The sequence below is a fragment of the Electrophorus electricus genome, chromosome 16 (assembly GCF_013358815.1).
Source record: "Electrophorus electricus isolate fEleEle1 chromosome 16, fEleEle1.pri, whole genome shotgun sequence".
In the NCBI taxonomy this organism is placed as follows: Eukaryota; Metazoa; Chordata; class Actinopteri; order Gymnotiformes; family Gymnotidae; genus Electrophorus; species Electrophorus electricus.
Window position 1 is genome coordinate 9,350,129 of NC_049550.1, and position 13,853 is coordinate 9,363,981.

Sequence of the window (13,853 nt, forward strand, 5' to 3'; positions counted from 1 at the left end):
CGAATGCTTTGCACCTCTCGACATGATCTTACTACAAACAATGACTATAATGCCCTATACTTCCATGGTGAAAGTATGCTTTTTAGGCTGATCTGCAGTCAGTGTTTTGTTGGTTTGTTTTCTATAATGATTACAAGTAGGACTGAGTTCGCAAAAAAAAGGTTTGCCTGAGGTTTGCCTCAGGCTGCTGTTATAGTGTACATAGTGTGTGCTGCTAATGGGTTAGCATCTTAGCAGCTTATGAGAGGAAATCCTGTCACCCTCACCTGACACCTCTTTATCTAAAGAGAGCCGTGACTGTTGGAGAAGGTCATGCCCATTGCAGTCACATTCACAAGCCCCAGACAGGAGGACTTCTGGGGTGTGACTGGATTTCTGTTTGTAGGTAATGCAGCTAATATCCAAAGTTTATCTTGAAGCCTGTCCAATCGCACAGACTGTTAGTCTGGAACACAGTTGAGAGGGGTCTGTGTGTGTGTGTATGATATTGATTCGTTAATAACTGAGGTGTTTTCATTTCTGAATGTGTGAAAGCTGTGGTGAAAGTGAACTGAAAAAATTTGCTGTAAGACCATTGTCTGTGTCTGAATGGTTTTGCCTGCATCAGGGAGTATTGTTAAATTCCTTTGACACCATCACACAGTCAGCTGCTGATCCTCAGGTATTAGCTCCCAGTCATGTGTCTTCATAAGCATGTTATAACGTGTGTTATAACATGGGCCTGAGAATTTGCCGACCTCGCCTCCAGAAATTCCTATTTCCAGCTGTCTGCTTCTATATTCTGCCTTGCTTTATCAACCCCTCCCCCACGGTGGTCGGTCATTCCCAGGGGTTTCATTTAGTTATTTTTATTACATTCATACTTAATTTGTCCAAGTTCCCAAGACTTGCAGCTGTGTTTGATGAATGGCCATATTTAGTAGGAGAAATGCCCTGGTGATTCTCTCTCTCTCCATTTCCCGCTCTGTCTCTCCTCCATCTCTCTCTCCCCATTTTTTGCTCCCTGGCCCTCTTCTTGGTCCCCTGTCTCTCGCTCCCTCTCTCTTTTTATCTTGCTCAGACAGTGTGAGAGGTTTTTACCATTTATTGCTTTCCGAGAGAGAGGCAGACTGAGATGTGGAGAGACACTGCATTTTCTCAAATGGAAAAAAAATTAAGGAAAACTTAAAGGTTCTGGAAAAGACAATGAGAGGGAGGGAGGGAGGGAAAGGGAAGGAAAGGAAGAGATAGAGGGAGGGGGGACAAGGAGAGAGGGAGAAAGAGATCATCAGGGAATGGGGGAAGAGATGCAGCTTTAGGGGGTGTATTATAATAGATATCAGCCCATCGCGGGCATCCACAAGACTCCTAATTGTTAGAAGGTGTTGTTTGTCTTCTCTCTCTGTGGGGGTTAGGGCTGTTTGTTTAGTGCACACCCCTCCGCACACACTTTTTCAGTCATTTGGTTGTCCCATGTGACCTGGTCACTCTCTTCTTCACCAATACTGACAGCCGTTACATTAAACTGTGGTACCCATGAGTATAAGTGCATTAGATTATTTATTTATTTATTTCTGTCACAAAAAGCAGCAAATCTTGTGATCGTGTTCCAACGCTTTCTCCTCAACTCCCGTGTCCAGGGCCCACTTCTGGTCACGGCGCACAAGCTCAGCACAAACTCAGCACAAACTCTCCATCAGAACCTCCATCTGGGGGGGTGTGTGTGTGTGTCTGCAAGAGTGAAGTAACCACTCTCAGAGCTTTAGCAGGTGGGACGTACACCCTCGTGTGCTCACAGGTCGTTATCGGCTAGCATGCACCGATGCCTCGTGTTACCTCTGACCTCTGAGACCCCCGAAGGAGAACATTATTTATTATGTGGAATTATTTCTCATGGCTGTTCGGAAAAGTGGAGTCAGGCGGACATTGCACTGTGTGTGTGTGTGTGTGTGTGTGTGTGTGTGCGTGTGTGTGTGATGGATTGGGCCTTGGCAAATTGGGTCACTAGGAAAAGAAGTGGCATCAGTGATGCATGTTTTCAGTATACTGCACAGACATGAGCGCGTCTTCTGATATCTGCTAGATATTTACAGCCCTGGATGCTGCAGCTTCCAGTGTCCTGTATATCTCAGCTAACTTGCGTTCTAAGCCACGGGTGACAAAGTCGGAAAGTATGTGCTTGTTGAAGAAATGCTAAACGAAAAAGGATAAGCCCGTGTGCGTGTTATTGGACTGCCTGAAGGATTTACGGCGAGCGTTTTTAAAGCTCTCGCCCAGGGCATCTCAGATTCAGAAGGATGCAGCCTTTTGAACAGCCATTAAAGCTGCAGTCTGTTACAGGACTTTCAGGACATCCATTCCCCAGTTTAAATCGGAGCCTGGCTGTGATTTAAAGTTAACAACTTGCACAGCGTTATATTTCCGCTGTTGGATGCCACTGCTCAAGACCTTTCCCGCTGGTTAGTGGTTGGGCTGTTCTGCAGCGGGCTGATGGTGCAGCTTCGTTGTAGTCGCGGAGGGGGAGCCGAAAGGGGCCCTTTCTCGTGACGCCCTTTGCACCTTCGTGCGGCACATGAGCCAGCATTCTTCCACACGAGAGCGCTGTGCATGTCCACACCCACCAGCTGCAACCCCTTCCTGCCAATTCACGTGTGTGTGTGTGTGTGGTTTGATTTCATTTCAGGCTCCAGTCTACCTGCGTCGCTGCAGTGTCTAGTAGCACGTGTCTGCAATACAAGGTGCTGCTTTACATTACCGCGGCACGCTTTATCTGCCCTGGGTAGATCAGCCCACTATTCCTCTCTTCCTGCTCTATTTTTTATGTTCTCTCAGTCGCTGACTCGTTCGCTTTCTCTTTCCTACTTCATCATCTCTCTTCCTTTACTTTTGATGTCACGCCACTTCCAGGACAGGCAAAGCACTCTGCAGACTCAGCATGTTATACCACCGTCTCACTCTCCCTGACATCATTTGTGTATCACACACACACACACACACACACACACACACAGGACCACATACAGTAAAGGCAGGAAGTGTGGTCAGGCCATTGTAAGTGGATGTCAGGCTAGTGCAGTCATTGCTGTTGTTTGTGAAGCATTCTCTGTGTTGTTTTAGCAATATCGCTGTCTAGACCTTTGACCTTTGACCTTTTTTAGTCTTGTTACTCCATGCTAGCCAGCTAGGTCTTCATTTTTAACTTCTTCACTTTCAAATCGCTTTCTCATTAATGTTTTGTTTTATCAAGGAACAGGTATGTTTTAGTTGAATATAAAGAACTTGACCTTCCCAATTAAAAAACATTAAAAGCTGCCATATAGTCAGATTTGTGTAATTTGTGAATTTGACTCGCAACAGAGTTGCCTTAAGTTCAGTGATGACCAAGTTTGTTTTCAAACCTGCTTTCGGACTTTTTTGTCTTCATGTGAAATCAGTGCCTCTCGCTACTGTATCCATGCTATTGTGTTATGTGTTTTACCACAACACTACAGCATTAGACTGTGGCGCTAAAGCTTTTGCGACTGCGTTGCTATAGTGACCTCAGAGAAGGAATGCGTGTTTATTTGGTGCTCATTGAAGAGGAACATTTAAACAGAGATAAGAATCACATGGTAGGCATGCAGGACTCCTAGCTATGTCATTCTCCACAGCTATTCCTCTGTCTTATTAAGCTTGAGTAACAGTGACTGGAAACTAATAGTAATCATTTAGGGTGATGTCATTTGCATAATGCCAGCGACTCGCTGTTTGCTATCTTTTGTCTTTGGACTTTGGACTTTTTGTTTTTTTTCCAGTGTTTTTTTTTTTTTTTAATCATGGGGTCAGGTTCTGTAGGCCTAAATCAGCAAGGTCCTTGTATCATCTATCATCTGTGCGTTGTCGGAACCAGATTGGAGACATCTGGAATTGATTATACCCTTTGTTGAGTTATAGGGCCTGATTCCAAAACTCAAAAAAGGATGTGCCCTCCCACGCATCCTCTATTCATTCTACTTGGATCTGGTCCATTTTGTGGGAGTGCAAAGATTTTTTTTTAAAGTTAGGCAGCATCGCATCATTTAGTTCCAGATAAAAATATGGACTAGCCTTATTTCTTCAGTGGTAACATAATGTCATTAATGTCATAATGTCATTAATGTCATTAATTAAATTAAAACAGAAGCTAATTTGTCACAGTGTGGAAGTGCACAGGGAATCAGGCCTTGGGCCTTAATGAAGGACCAAGCTCTACCAACTCCAGAACATGTATTGCACACCAACCAGTCGCGTGTAACCCCTCTCCAGGACGACAACTGGGGTGAGACCACGACAGCGATCACTGGCACATCCGAGCACTCGCTCTCGCAGGAGGACATCGTCCGCATCAGCAAGGACCTAGATGAGAGCGTGAGACTGGACTGCAGGCGCTACCTGTCGGTCTCGCTGTCGGTGCTGCTGGGCACCGTGGTGCTGCTCACGCCACTCGCATTCCTGGTGCTGCCCCGGCTGCTGTGGCCCGAGAAGCTGCGGGTGTGCGGCACGGCCTGCGAGGGCCTCTTCATCGCCGTCGCCTTCAAGCTGCTCATCCTGCTGCTGGCCGTGTGGGCGCTGTTCCTCCGGCCGCCGCGCGCCGCCCTGCCCCGCCTCCTGGTGTTCCGCGCCGTGCTTGCCACACTCGTGCTCCTGCTCGTGCTCTCCTATTGGCTGTTCTACGGCGTGCGCATCCTGGACACGCAGGTGGGGGGGGGGGGGGCTTCCTGGACACACAGGTGAGGGGGGCCAAGGACAAATGAGAGCAACACACACATGCTCTTAGACCTTTTACCATAGTCTGAGTACAGTCTTTCTGGGGTGAATGGCAGTATAATTTACCTAAAATTGACCTAAACCTAAACTTGGCACATATCCTAATCTAAATCTAAGTCCTAAACTTAATCCTTATCTTAAATTCTAAGCCCCCAGAGACATTTGCTGGATGTATAACAAAGCAGTTATCCAGTACAGGACTTCCATCCTGTCCTTTGCTTTTACCCCTGCAGGACGAGGACTACCAGGGGATCGTGCAGTACGCCGTGTCCCTGGTGGACGCGCTGCTGTTCATCCACTACTTGGCCGTGGTGCTTCTGGAGCTACGGCAGCTGCAGGCCTGCTTCTCGCTGTGCGTCACGCGCTCCACCGACGGCCAGACGCGGCACTACAGCCTGGGGCAGCTTAGGTGAGCCGGGAGTCTGCCGCACGTGCAGCCCGCCGGGACCATGGGGGCGATGTGAAATGAGCCGGCGGAGGACGCCTCGCAGCAGGAAAGCATGTGGAGGCTTTGGCAGGAGCAAAAACAACATAAAAGACCAGCCAAAATCACGTTTGTTCTCTGCTCTCGCACGTGGTCTCTACTGTACTTGTCGGGCGAATGACTGGCTTGGCACGTGGGCTCTTGGTTTTTTTGCAGTTCTTGTCATGTGGAAGCGAGAGAGAGAATCCGAGGCTTGTTCTGAAGCAGAACACGAGAGACTGTAGCTGCTTAATGGTTAGTGGTTCTCACTGGCTAGCGGTGAGCGGTGCGAGCAGACAGCAGAGTTTGTGCCGTGTCATGCTGATGCTTGTTAGGAGCATGAGAACCCTGGAGTTCACACCAGTGTTGTGGCTTATTCCCCCTGGGGGAGTTCTCATTGCCAGAATATTTGCTTTGCTTCTCTCTCTCTTTCTCTCTCCCTCTCTCTCTTTCTCTCTCCCTCTCTCTCTCTCTCTCTCTCTCTCTCTCTCTCTCTCTCTCTCTCTCTCTCTCAATAGTTCAGGTCTCAAACCAAACCCTCTAACTCACTACCCAAATGAACCAGACCTCCCTGCACGAGCAGCTTTTCTCTCATAAATTTACACCCAGTCTTTAACGGCTCGATGCTTTCCCTAATGTAGCTGTTATTTATATACAGCCAGTCCTGGGAGACAGGATGCCCGGCTACAGAGGCGGGCCCCGGAGAGGGGGTCTCCTCCTGGGCTGCTATCTGTCATCATTAGCCATGTGGTGTCGAGCGTAGACCCGCCTGTCTCACACTTGCTGAATGCCCAGGCAGATGCCTGTGTTATTATAATTACGCGTCTCTCTCTGGACCCTCCCACCTGTCCTTTGTCATTCCTGGGGCTTCTTCCTGTTCCCTGTCACCTGCGCTCGGCCCTCATGCAAATCAGATACCTGCTTCCTGCCTAACATGTTAGTGAAACAGTATTCAATGATAAGCACATTAGATGAACATCTTGAGACAAGATGAGCATTATGACACAATTGGTAAGGCTGATCTGAGATCAGCCTTGAAGGGAAGCTTTTGTTAGCTACCATGACTCAATCCTCCAGATACCTGCTTCCTGCCTAACATGTTAGTGAAACAGTATTCAATGATAAGCACATTAGATGAACATCTTGAGACAAGATGAACATTATGACACAATTGGTAAGGCTGATCTGAGATCAGCCTTGAAGGGCAGCTTTTGTTAGCTACCATGACTCAATCCTCCAGAGCTTTACTGGAGGAACTGTCCATGGGAAGAGTGCAGTATTCAGAATCCGGCCAATTCGGAACTCCACATGCTGGAGAACTAAAGACGAGCAAGCGCAGCATACAGCAGCACAGTTCAGCCGCAGTGAGCCTTCATTAGCTCCTCAGAGCAGCCTGAATTATTAATCAAAGGGGTGGAGGCACTAAGGTTTCAACATGGACAGCACATTTAGAACAAATATGGGTTTTCAGTTGAAAAGTGAGTGGTACTTGGGGGTTTTATGCAAAAAAGCAAAAAAAAAAAATTCAGGCCTGTACAAGATTGTTCTCTGATAACCAGCTTTGACTGACTCATTTCATCCATGTCTTACCCCTCCCCCTCCTTCAGGGTACATGCAGGAGCTCCTTTGCTGCATGTGATTGTGCATCTGTGTGTCAGTGTGTGGGGGAAAAAATAGGAAACACGCGCCCCAGACGCATGCTGGGTTTGCAGAAATTAACTTAGTGTCTCTTAAAGCATGACACAAGCTTCCGGGTGGGGGCATCTGGCCCAATACTGCAGCCTTACACACACACACACACACACACACACACAAACAAACAAACAAACATGGACACTTAATTACAGTTAAGGAGATGCTCTAAGCAGCCTGTAGAAACTGCTGTAGTGGTTTGGGTCCAATTGTGTTACTTTTTCCTCTAACAAATGTTCCTCTATATTTAGGCCCAGGCATGGTTTAAGTGCAATTCAATCTGATTGTACATGAATGCACTTTTATTTTCTGTGGTGTTATTATTCAGTTGTTTTGTGGCGGTATCATCATAACTACTGGAGTTATTGTTTCAGTTCTGTAGGTACTGTAGGTGTTTATGATAAGTGATGATTAGAGCTGTTGTCATAGACTATTCCATCATTATTAAGTTCCAGACTATAAATTTAATGCTATTTGAAAAGGTAACTAGCTAATTATCCTACTCTATCTAATTGTTTCACTGTGAGATTTACAGATAAGGCCTGCTAATCTATACATCTGTGAGTTTTGTCTTGGCATCCTGGCTTCCTTGATGAATAATTGCATTTGAATGCATAAATCCCAATTATACAATCCATGCTGATACAGTTTTCATGGGGGACTGTGCAAGGTGCTTCTTATGGGTTTCTCAGAGGTTCAGTGGACCAAAGAGTGCTTATCATATTCAAGGTGTTACTTACTGGTGCATAAAATGAGCATGTGCAGGGTGCTTGGGAAATTTAACTTTCCTGACATGTCCGTGGTGAGAGGAGAAGTCAATGTGGTGTATAAATTGTTGAGGCCGTCCAGCTCAGAGTATTGCCATGTTTTGACAGTTTAACACTCCTAGTGAATTATGCCACTGCCTAACGATTTGTTGGCACTTCCTCAGTTCTCCTTCCATTGCCCCTGACTCTCGCACAAACACTTCAGAGAACCCTTCACTCCAAAATACTTATAATGAAACCCAGTGGGCGTGAGTAAGCCTTACGCAAATGATCTAATTTATGCAAATGAACTTTGGGCTAATTGCTCCCTGCTAGTCACGTTACCTTCATTCTGCTGAACTGTTCTTTGTGTCTTGCCCCTTTGCTAAAACTCATTCACCTCTTTCTCCCCTTTCCATTTCTCATCCCAGTATCCAGAGGGCAGCGGTGGCCATATTGGAGAACTACTACAGAGACTTCCCTGTACATAACGCAGCACTGCTCTCAGCCTCCAAGTCCCGGGCCGCCAAGCACCTGGCAGGCCTGAAGGTCTACAATGTGGACGGTGAGTTGAAAGGCACCGCGCCGCCTTCAGGACTCATTACAAATGTATGGCTCAGGATTCGTTTGAAGAGAGAGGCTTCAGAGGACCTCACCCTACGCTGTCAACCCCTTTTCGTAAAGTTTGCTTGCGCGAAAGGTGCCGTTCGCGTGTTGGAAGTGTACACACAGTCAACAGGAAGTATACAGAGGATCTCGTATAACGGACCTCGTCCAGTTAACTGCTTCACAAGCATCCTTGGTTTGGGGTGGCGCGTGTTAGGGTTACAGTTATACCAAATCTCCAGGAATGTACATGTCCAGGGGCACAACTGGGCACCCCTTGTTTGCAGCGCATGGTTGTCGGATCGTTTCCAGGACAGTGCCAGTCAGCGCTGAGGTTTAAATTTTGATCAAGAACAAGCCATAGAGCTCAGCACTCAGGAGCTCTATAGATTCTATGACATTTACAGCATTTAGCTGACACTTTTATCCAAAAAAAGCTTGCAATTATAACAATTTGGGGGTTAAAGACTTTGCTCAGGGGCAACTTGCTGATTACTAGTGAAGTACCTTAAACACAGTGACCTGTCACTCTGCCAGGGAAAACACAAAGGACTAAGCCCCAGAGCTGAATTATTCTACTTTTACCTGCTGTGTGAACATAGCTGTAAAGTGGACTAAATTCAATAAGGGATGGGCAACAGCGATGGAGGGTTTCCGTGACAGTACATCGAGGTAACAGACCTCATAAACACTGAGGTAGGGACCATGACTCCACAGAAAGCCATCATTAAGACCTTGGCCCTTGTCTGTCACCTCCGTCACAACTTCATGCTAGTGGCTGTTACATGTTGACTCCAGAGGTTGTTTACCTCTGTGTGAGCGTGTCGCATGAAGCACTGTTCTTTTGCATATGAGGGTCAGTTTAGGAGCGTGACCTGTTCAGACTAATGGATAAAAAGATGTTGTGAACAGTCTAACAACAACAACAAAAATCAGATTTGGTTTAAAAAAATATTTTATATATTTTATACCTGCTGTGTGGATGCTATGTGAAGGTTTTAATGCTGGTGTTTCTGGTAAGTTTCCTTTCCCCCTTTTGCCTAAATTGATGTTCTCTTTTCATCTGTTGTTCAGACACACTCTCATCAGATCTTTGTGTTCTCCTGACTGTTTTTTAGATCAAACAAACCAATGATCCCCTGCAGAATCTTTTTTTAACAGATTGGCTTATAACATTGCCCAAACTCAATGATTCCTGCACCTGAAGCAGAATGCTGAAAAGGCCGGTATCAGATCGGTTTCACATCCTAGTTCTTTGTAGCCTGGGCTGAGGGGGTCCCCAGCCACCCGGCAGCTTTGTCTGTCTCTTAGGTCTCTCTCCTCTGTCTCCTGGAGTGTCTCCCTCTCACTCTGAGTGAGACAGCAGAAGCGTTAAATCAATAGTCACACCGCTCTGATGTTTTAGCTCCAGAGGGAACCCAGGGGAAGCAGACATTCCATCTGCACTACTGCCTGAGGAAGACTGTAGAGCCATGCTCTCTCTCTCTCTCTCTCTCTCTCTCTCTCTCCCTCCCTCCCATACTCCACTCCGTCATGCTTGATATTCCAACATCATGTGAAAAGCCTGGTGAATGGGGCTCAGTGAATGTCTCCCTCAGCAATTTTGCTTGACCTTTTCGTATTTTTATGAAAAAAAAATCAGTTTTTTTTTTTTTTCATTTTCACAGTAATTTCTGTGAACCTACCATGAAGTTACTGATAGCCTGTCGCAAGTGTAGAAAATTGCACTGAAGAACCACAGATATTCATGGCTCATTACCACACATATTTATGAATCATTACCACACGTATTTATGACTTCTGCATCTTAGCATTAATTAAAATAATGACCCACTGGGCAATATTAAGTCATTTTGTTTATTCTCTAAAAATCTGTTATTGCTCCCGAACCATACCAAGATTTCAAGGAATACTTCACCCAACAATGCTAACATTGCTAACAGGGCCTGATTAGAAAGTTTTTATGCACCTTGTTTACCTTTTATTTTCCTTATATGTATCTTCTGTACCGTGGAAAATGACCTCCACTGTATCAGACTGTTGTCACTTATTCTACTATTCCGCTATTTCCCAGTCCCAGCACTGGATGCTACATGCTCTCCCTGTGTCTTCCCTGCTCCAACAGACCTGACGGTCTTTCTGATGCATTCAGTTATGGGAAACAAAGAACTGCTCAGGAAAGAGATAAGGATTATGATTAGGAGGAATGGGATTAGGAGGCAAGGATTCAAGCCCTTGCATTTCTGATTTATCAGTTGTCCAGTAATTAAACAGACGTTTGCACTATCATGTAATCATGGCAGCCAGCCTACTTTTAACACACATTAATGTCAGCTTCAGGAAGTCACAGACCCTGCTGCATATTAATGGAAGCTTCATTAGCATGTGCAAAACAATACCTTTGATGTCACAAGGGATGTTTGCAAAGACGGACACTTGGCACCGCCTCAAGACACTAGGTAAGCGGGAGAAGCTTCATTTGAATAGCTGAATTTTAATGACTCATCGCATATGTGAAGGGAAGAATGTCGGGGATGTAGTTTAGACTTTCAGATTTTGCAGCTTGTTTCATCATGAAAGTTTGTGGTTATGAAAGAAGAACCCAGTTCTGTGTTATGGAAGACGCTTGCTGGGCTGTTGGACCATTTCATTGCTTTTCACTGCCACACCTGCAGTTGGATTTACATATTCACAGTCAGTGCCTGCCTGCAGTTAAGAACTGCACTATAGAGCAAGTCCCCTAGTCTACTTCGGCCTTGTCACTCATCAACCCCAAACTGGGCGGGTCGAGTTCGCAGAGAAGGCTCTGCGAAGTCTCCGCAGTGCCAGGGTCTGATTCCGGCTTTTGCTCTGTCATTTCAGGCCCAGGGGGCAACAGCGCAGCTGCGGCAGTGGGTGTCGCCCAGTCCCAGTCACGTGCCATGATCGCCGCCGCTGCCCGCCGCCGTGACTCCAGCCACAACGAGCTGTACTACGAGGAGGCCGAGCACGAGAGGCGCATCCGCAAGCGCAGGGCCAGGTGGGGAAGCCAGGCGCGGGTGGTTATGAGACGTCGTCGTGGTTATGAGACAGGATGCCCAGGCGCTCCTCCGGGCATGTGAAAGCAAACAGAGAGCAAGTGAGAGGTTTCCAGGAGAATTTAATTAACGTTTTATACTCCAGACGTGGCGCTCCAGGCCTGGGCCACACTTAGTTTGAGCAGTCAGAATAATGGCAGTCATAGGCAGTCCATCATGGCAGGCGTTCATTGAAAAATTGTATTTTAAAAAAGTAGTCACGCAGAATCTAGGTCCTAGACTGTGATATTTTAACTTACTGTTGTTTATTCACAGATTCAGGCATATTTTGTCTAATACACGCATAAAATGACTAGAACAGGGGCACCTTATCTGTCCATACTTCTGCTGTCAGTTCTGTCAGTACTAAGACCTGTCCTCGATGTCCTGGTGAGTGGCCTCCGTGTAAACAAAACCACAGTGGTGGAATCAGCTCCCCAAACTCAAAATAAAGCCAGTCTAAGATCACTAAATAACCCCAAACACAAGGTTGAGATATACCACCTTTGTTCCTAAGCATGCCAATTCTACTCCATTCCACGGTGAAGCTGCAGCGAATCCAAGAGGACCTCACCTCGGCCGGGGGCGGGGCTAGCCGAGAACAAACGTGCTCACCCCCGTTTCCCCCCCCCCCCCCCCCCCATTCCAGGCTGGTGGTGGCGGTGGAGGAGGCGTTCACGCACATCCACCGCGTCCAGGAGGAGGAGCAGAAGAAGCCGCCGGGCGAGGCGATGGACCCGCGCGAGGCGGCCCAGGCCGTGTTCCCGTCCATGGCGCGTGCGCTGCAGAAGTATCTGCGCACCACGCGCCAACAGCACTGCCACAGCATGGAGAGCATCCAGCAGCACCTGGCCTTCTGCGTCACGCACAGCATGACGCCCAAGGTTGCCCCAGCAACGCATGCATGCACATTTTCACGCCATGTCGGTTCATTTGTGTACTCCATAGATATTACATATCTGTACAGACTGATGCAGAGCTTGGTGAATCACTTTGTTAATACCAGGGGGAACTTCATGAACGAAAGCAGAAAGCTACATTACCATGCAGTTGAGATGTAACTACCTAAATGTAATAAGACTTTTCAGAGCCTAAACCAAGATCCACCCATCCCATATTCTTTGGTTTTCCTTCATAGTCAGGAAATTTTTGTCTTAAAAATGTACAGACACACCCACACAGACACTGTGTGTGTGGTGTGTGTGTGTGTGTGTGTGTGTGTGTTTCTAAAGCAGTATTAAATTACATCCAAATACTTTTCTTTACACTGGCGTTTTTCACACCTGTCACTACATGGTAACATGCCGAATTCATTCAGGCCCAGGTAAACATTGTCACATTCAGGTTGTTTATTAGGTTAGTCAAAGGTTTAGTCAGCCTCATCATAGCTCCATGGATGAGTGTTTGTGTGTGTGTGTGTGTCGTGGTGTGTGTGTGTGTGTGTGTGTGTGTGTGTGTGTGCATGTGTTTCGGCGCAGGCGTTCCTGGAGAGCTATCTGACCCCTGGCCCGACACTGCAGTACAGCCGGGAGCGGTGGCTAGCAAGACACTGGACGCTCAACAGCGAGGCATCGGTCACCAGCGGCCTGAAGGGACGGCACCGTCTTCTTGCTTAAGTGTATAGACTTTAGCCTGGTGGTCACCGCCAAAAAGATCCCCTACATCAAACTCTCTGAGGAGTTCATTGACCCCAAGTCCCACAAGTTTGTACTGCGGCTCCAGTCAGAAACGTCCGTGTAGCCTGAATCATCGTGTTTTCTTTTTGTGTTTGTCTTATTTTTCCGTTTTGGTGACTCTCAAACCTTTTTTTTTTTCTTTTTTGAAAAAAAAAACATTTGTCTTTTGGGGGTTTGCAGTTTTTTTTAATAATTTTTTATAATATATATATATATATATGAATTATCATATTTGAATATATTTCTTTGTTGCTTCACCCTTTTCCTTTGGATTGGACAGGCGATGTGATGATGTGGCTCACCCTCTGGCCTTCAGGTCATGCAGAGTGTACAAAAACACTAATATAACAAAGAGAGTATAGTACACAAGTCTCTGCATCCATTTTTAAATGACAATTGAGACAATAAAATACAGAGACAATACTGCATGGTAACTCTCAAAATGGCGGTAAGACCCATGGGAAAATGAGAGCTGTTTCTCTGTCTCACCCAGTTCTTCTGCGGCTCAAACATGGACGTGTTCAGGCAACGCACTATGAATCGCAACGAACCACCGTGAGCAGCCACCTGCACTGCTGTAGCATCCAGTCACTCTGGGACTGCATCTCTCTCTTGCCGTTGCTATGGCAGCGACCCTTTAGCTCCACAGGTTTGGCACATGTCACGGTGGTCCCTGCAACGGATATTTTAATAATCCATATGGACTCTTCCAGAAGTGATTTATTTTTTTCTCCATGAACATTTGGTCCATTTCTGATTACTTTATGTTTCCCATTTGCACAGTGTTATTTTACACTTGCGCGCAGCGTATAGACGTGAGGTGTTGGTGTGTACATAATAGAGTATCTTC

General features: G+C 46.5%; 1 protein-coding gene across 1 annotated transcript in view; it reads left to right on the top strand.

Moving 5' to 3' along the window:
- The window catches only part of LOC113580355 (vang-like protein 1), a 37,246-nt gene extending 24,095 nt beyond the window's left edge, over positions 1-13,151 (top strand). The window contains 7 exon segments of the mRNA XM_035535050.1: positions 4,264-4,695; positions 4,998-5,173; positions 8,097-8,230; positions 11,134-11,290; positions 11,977-12,211; positions 12,806-12,919; positions 12,921-13,151. Of these exon segments, the coding sequence (XP_035390943.1) occupies positions 4,264-4,695; positions 4,998-5,173; positions 8,097-8,230; positions 11,134-11,290; positions 11,977-12,211; positions 12,806-12,919; positions 12,921-13,067 (1,395 nt within the window). The 3' untranslated portion in view covers positions 13,068-13,151.
- Positions 13,152-13,853: the final 702 nt, after the last annotated feature.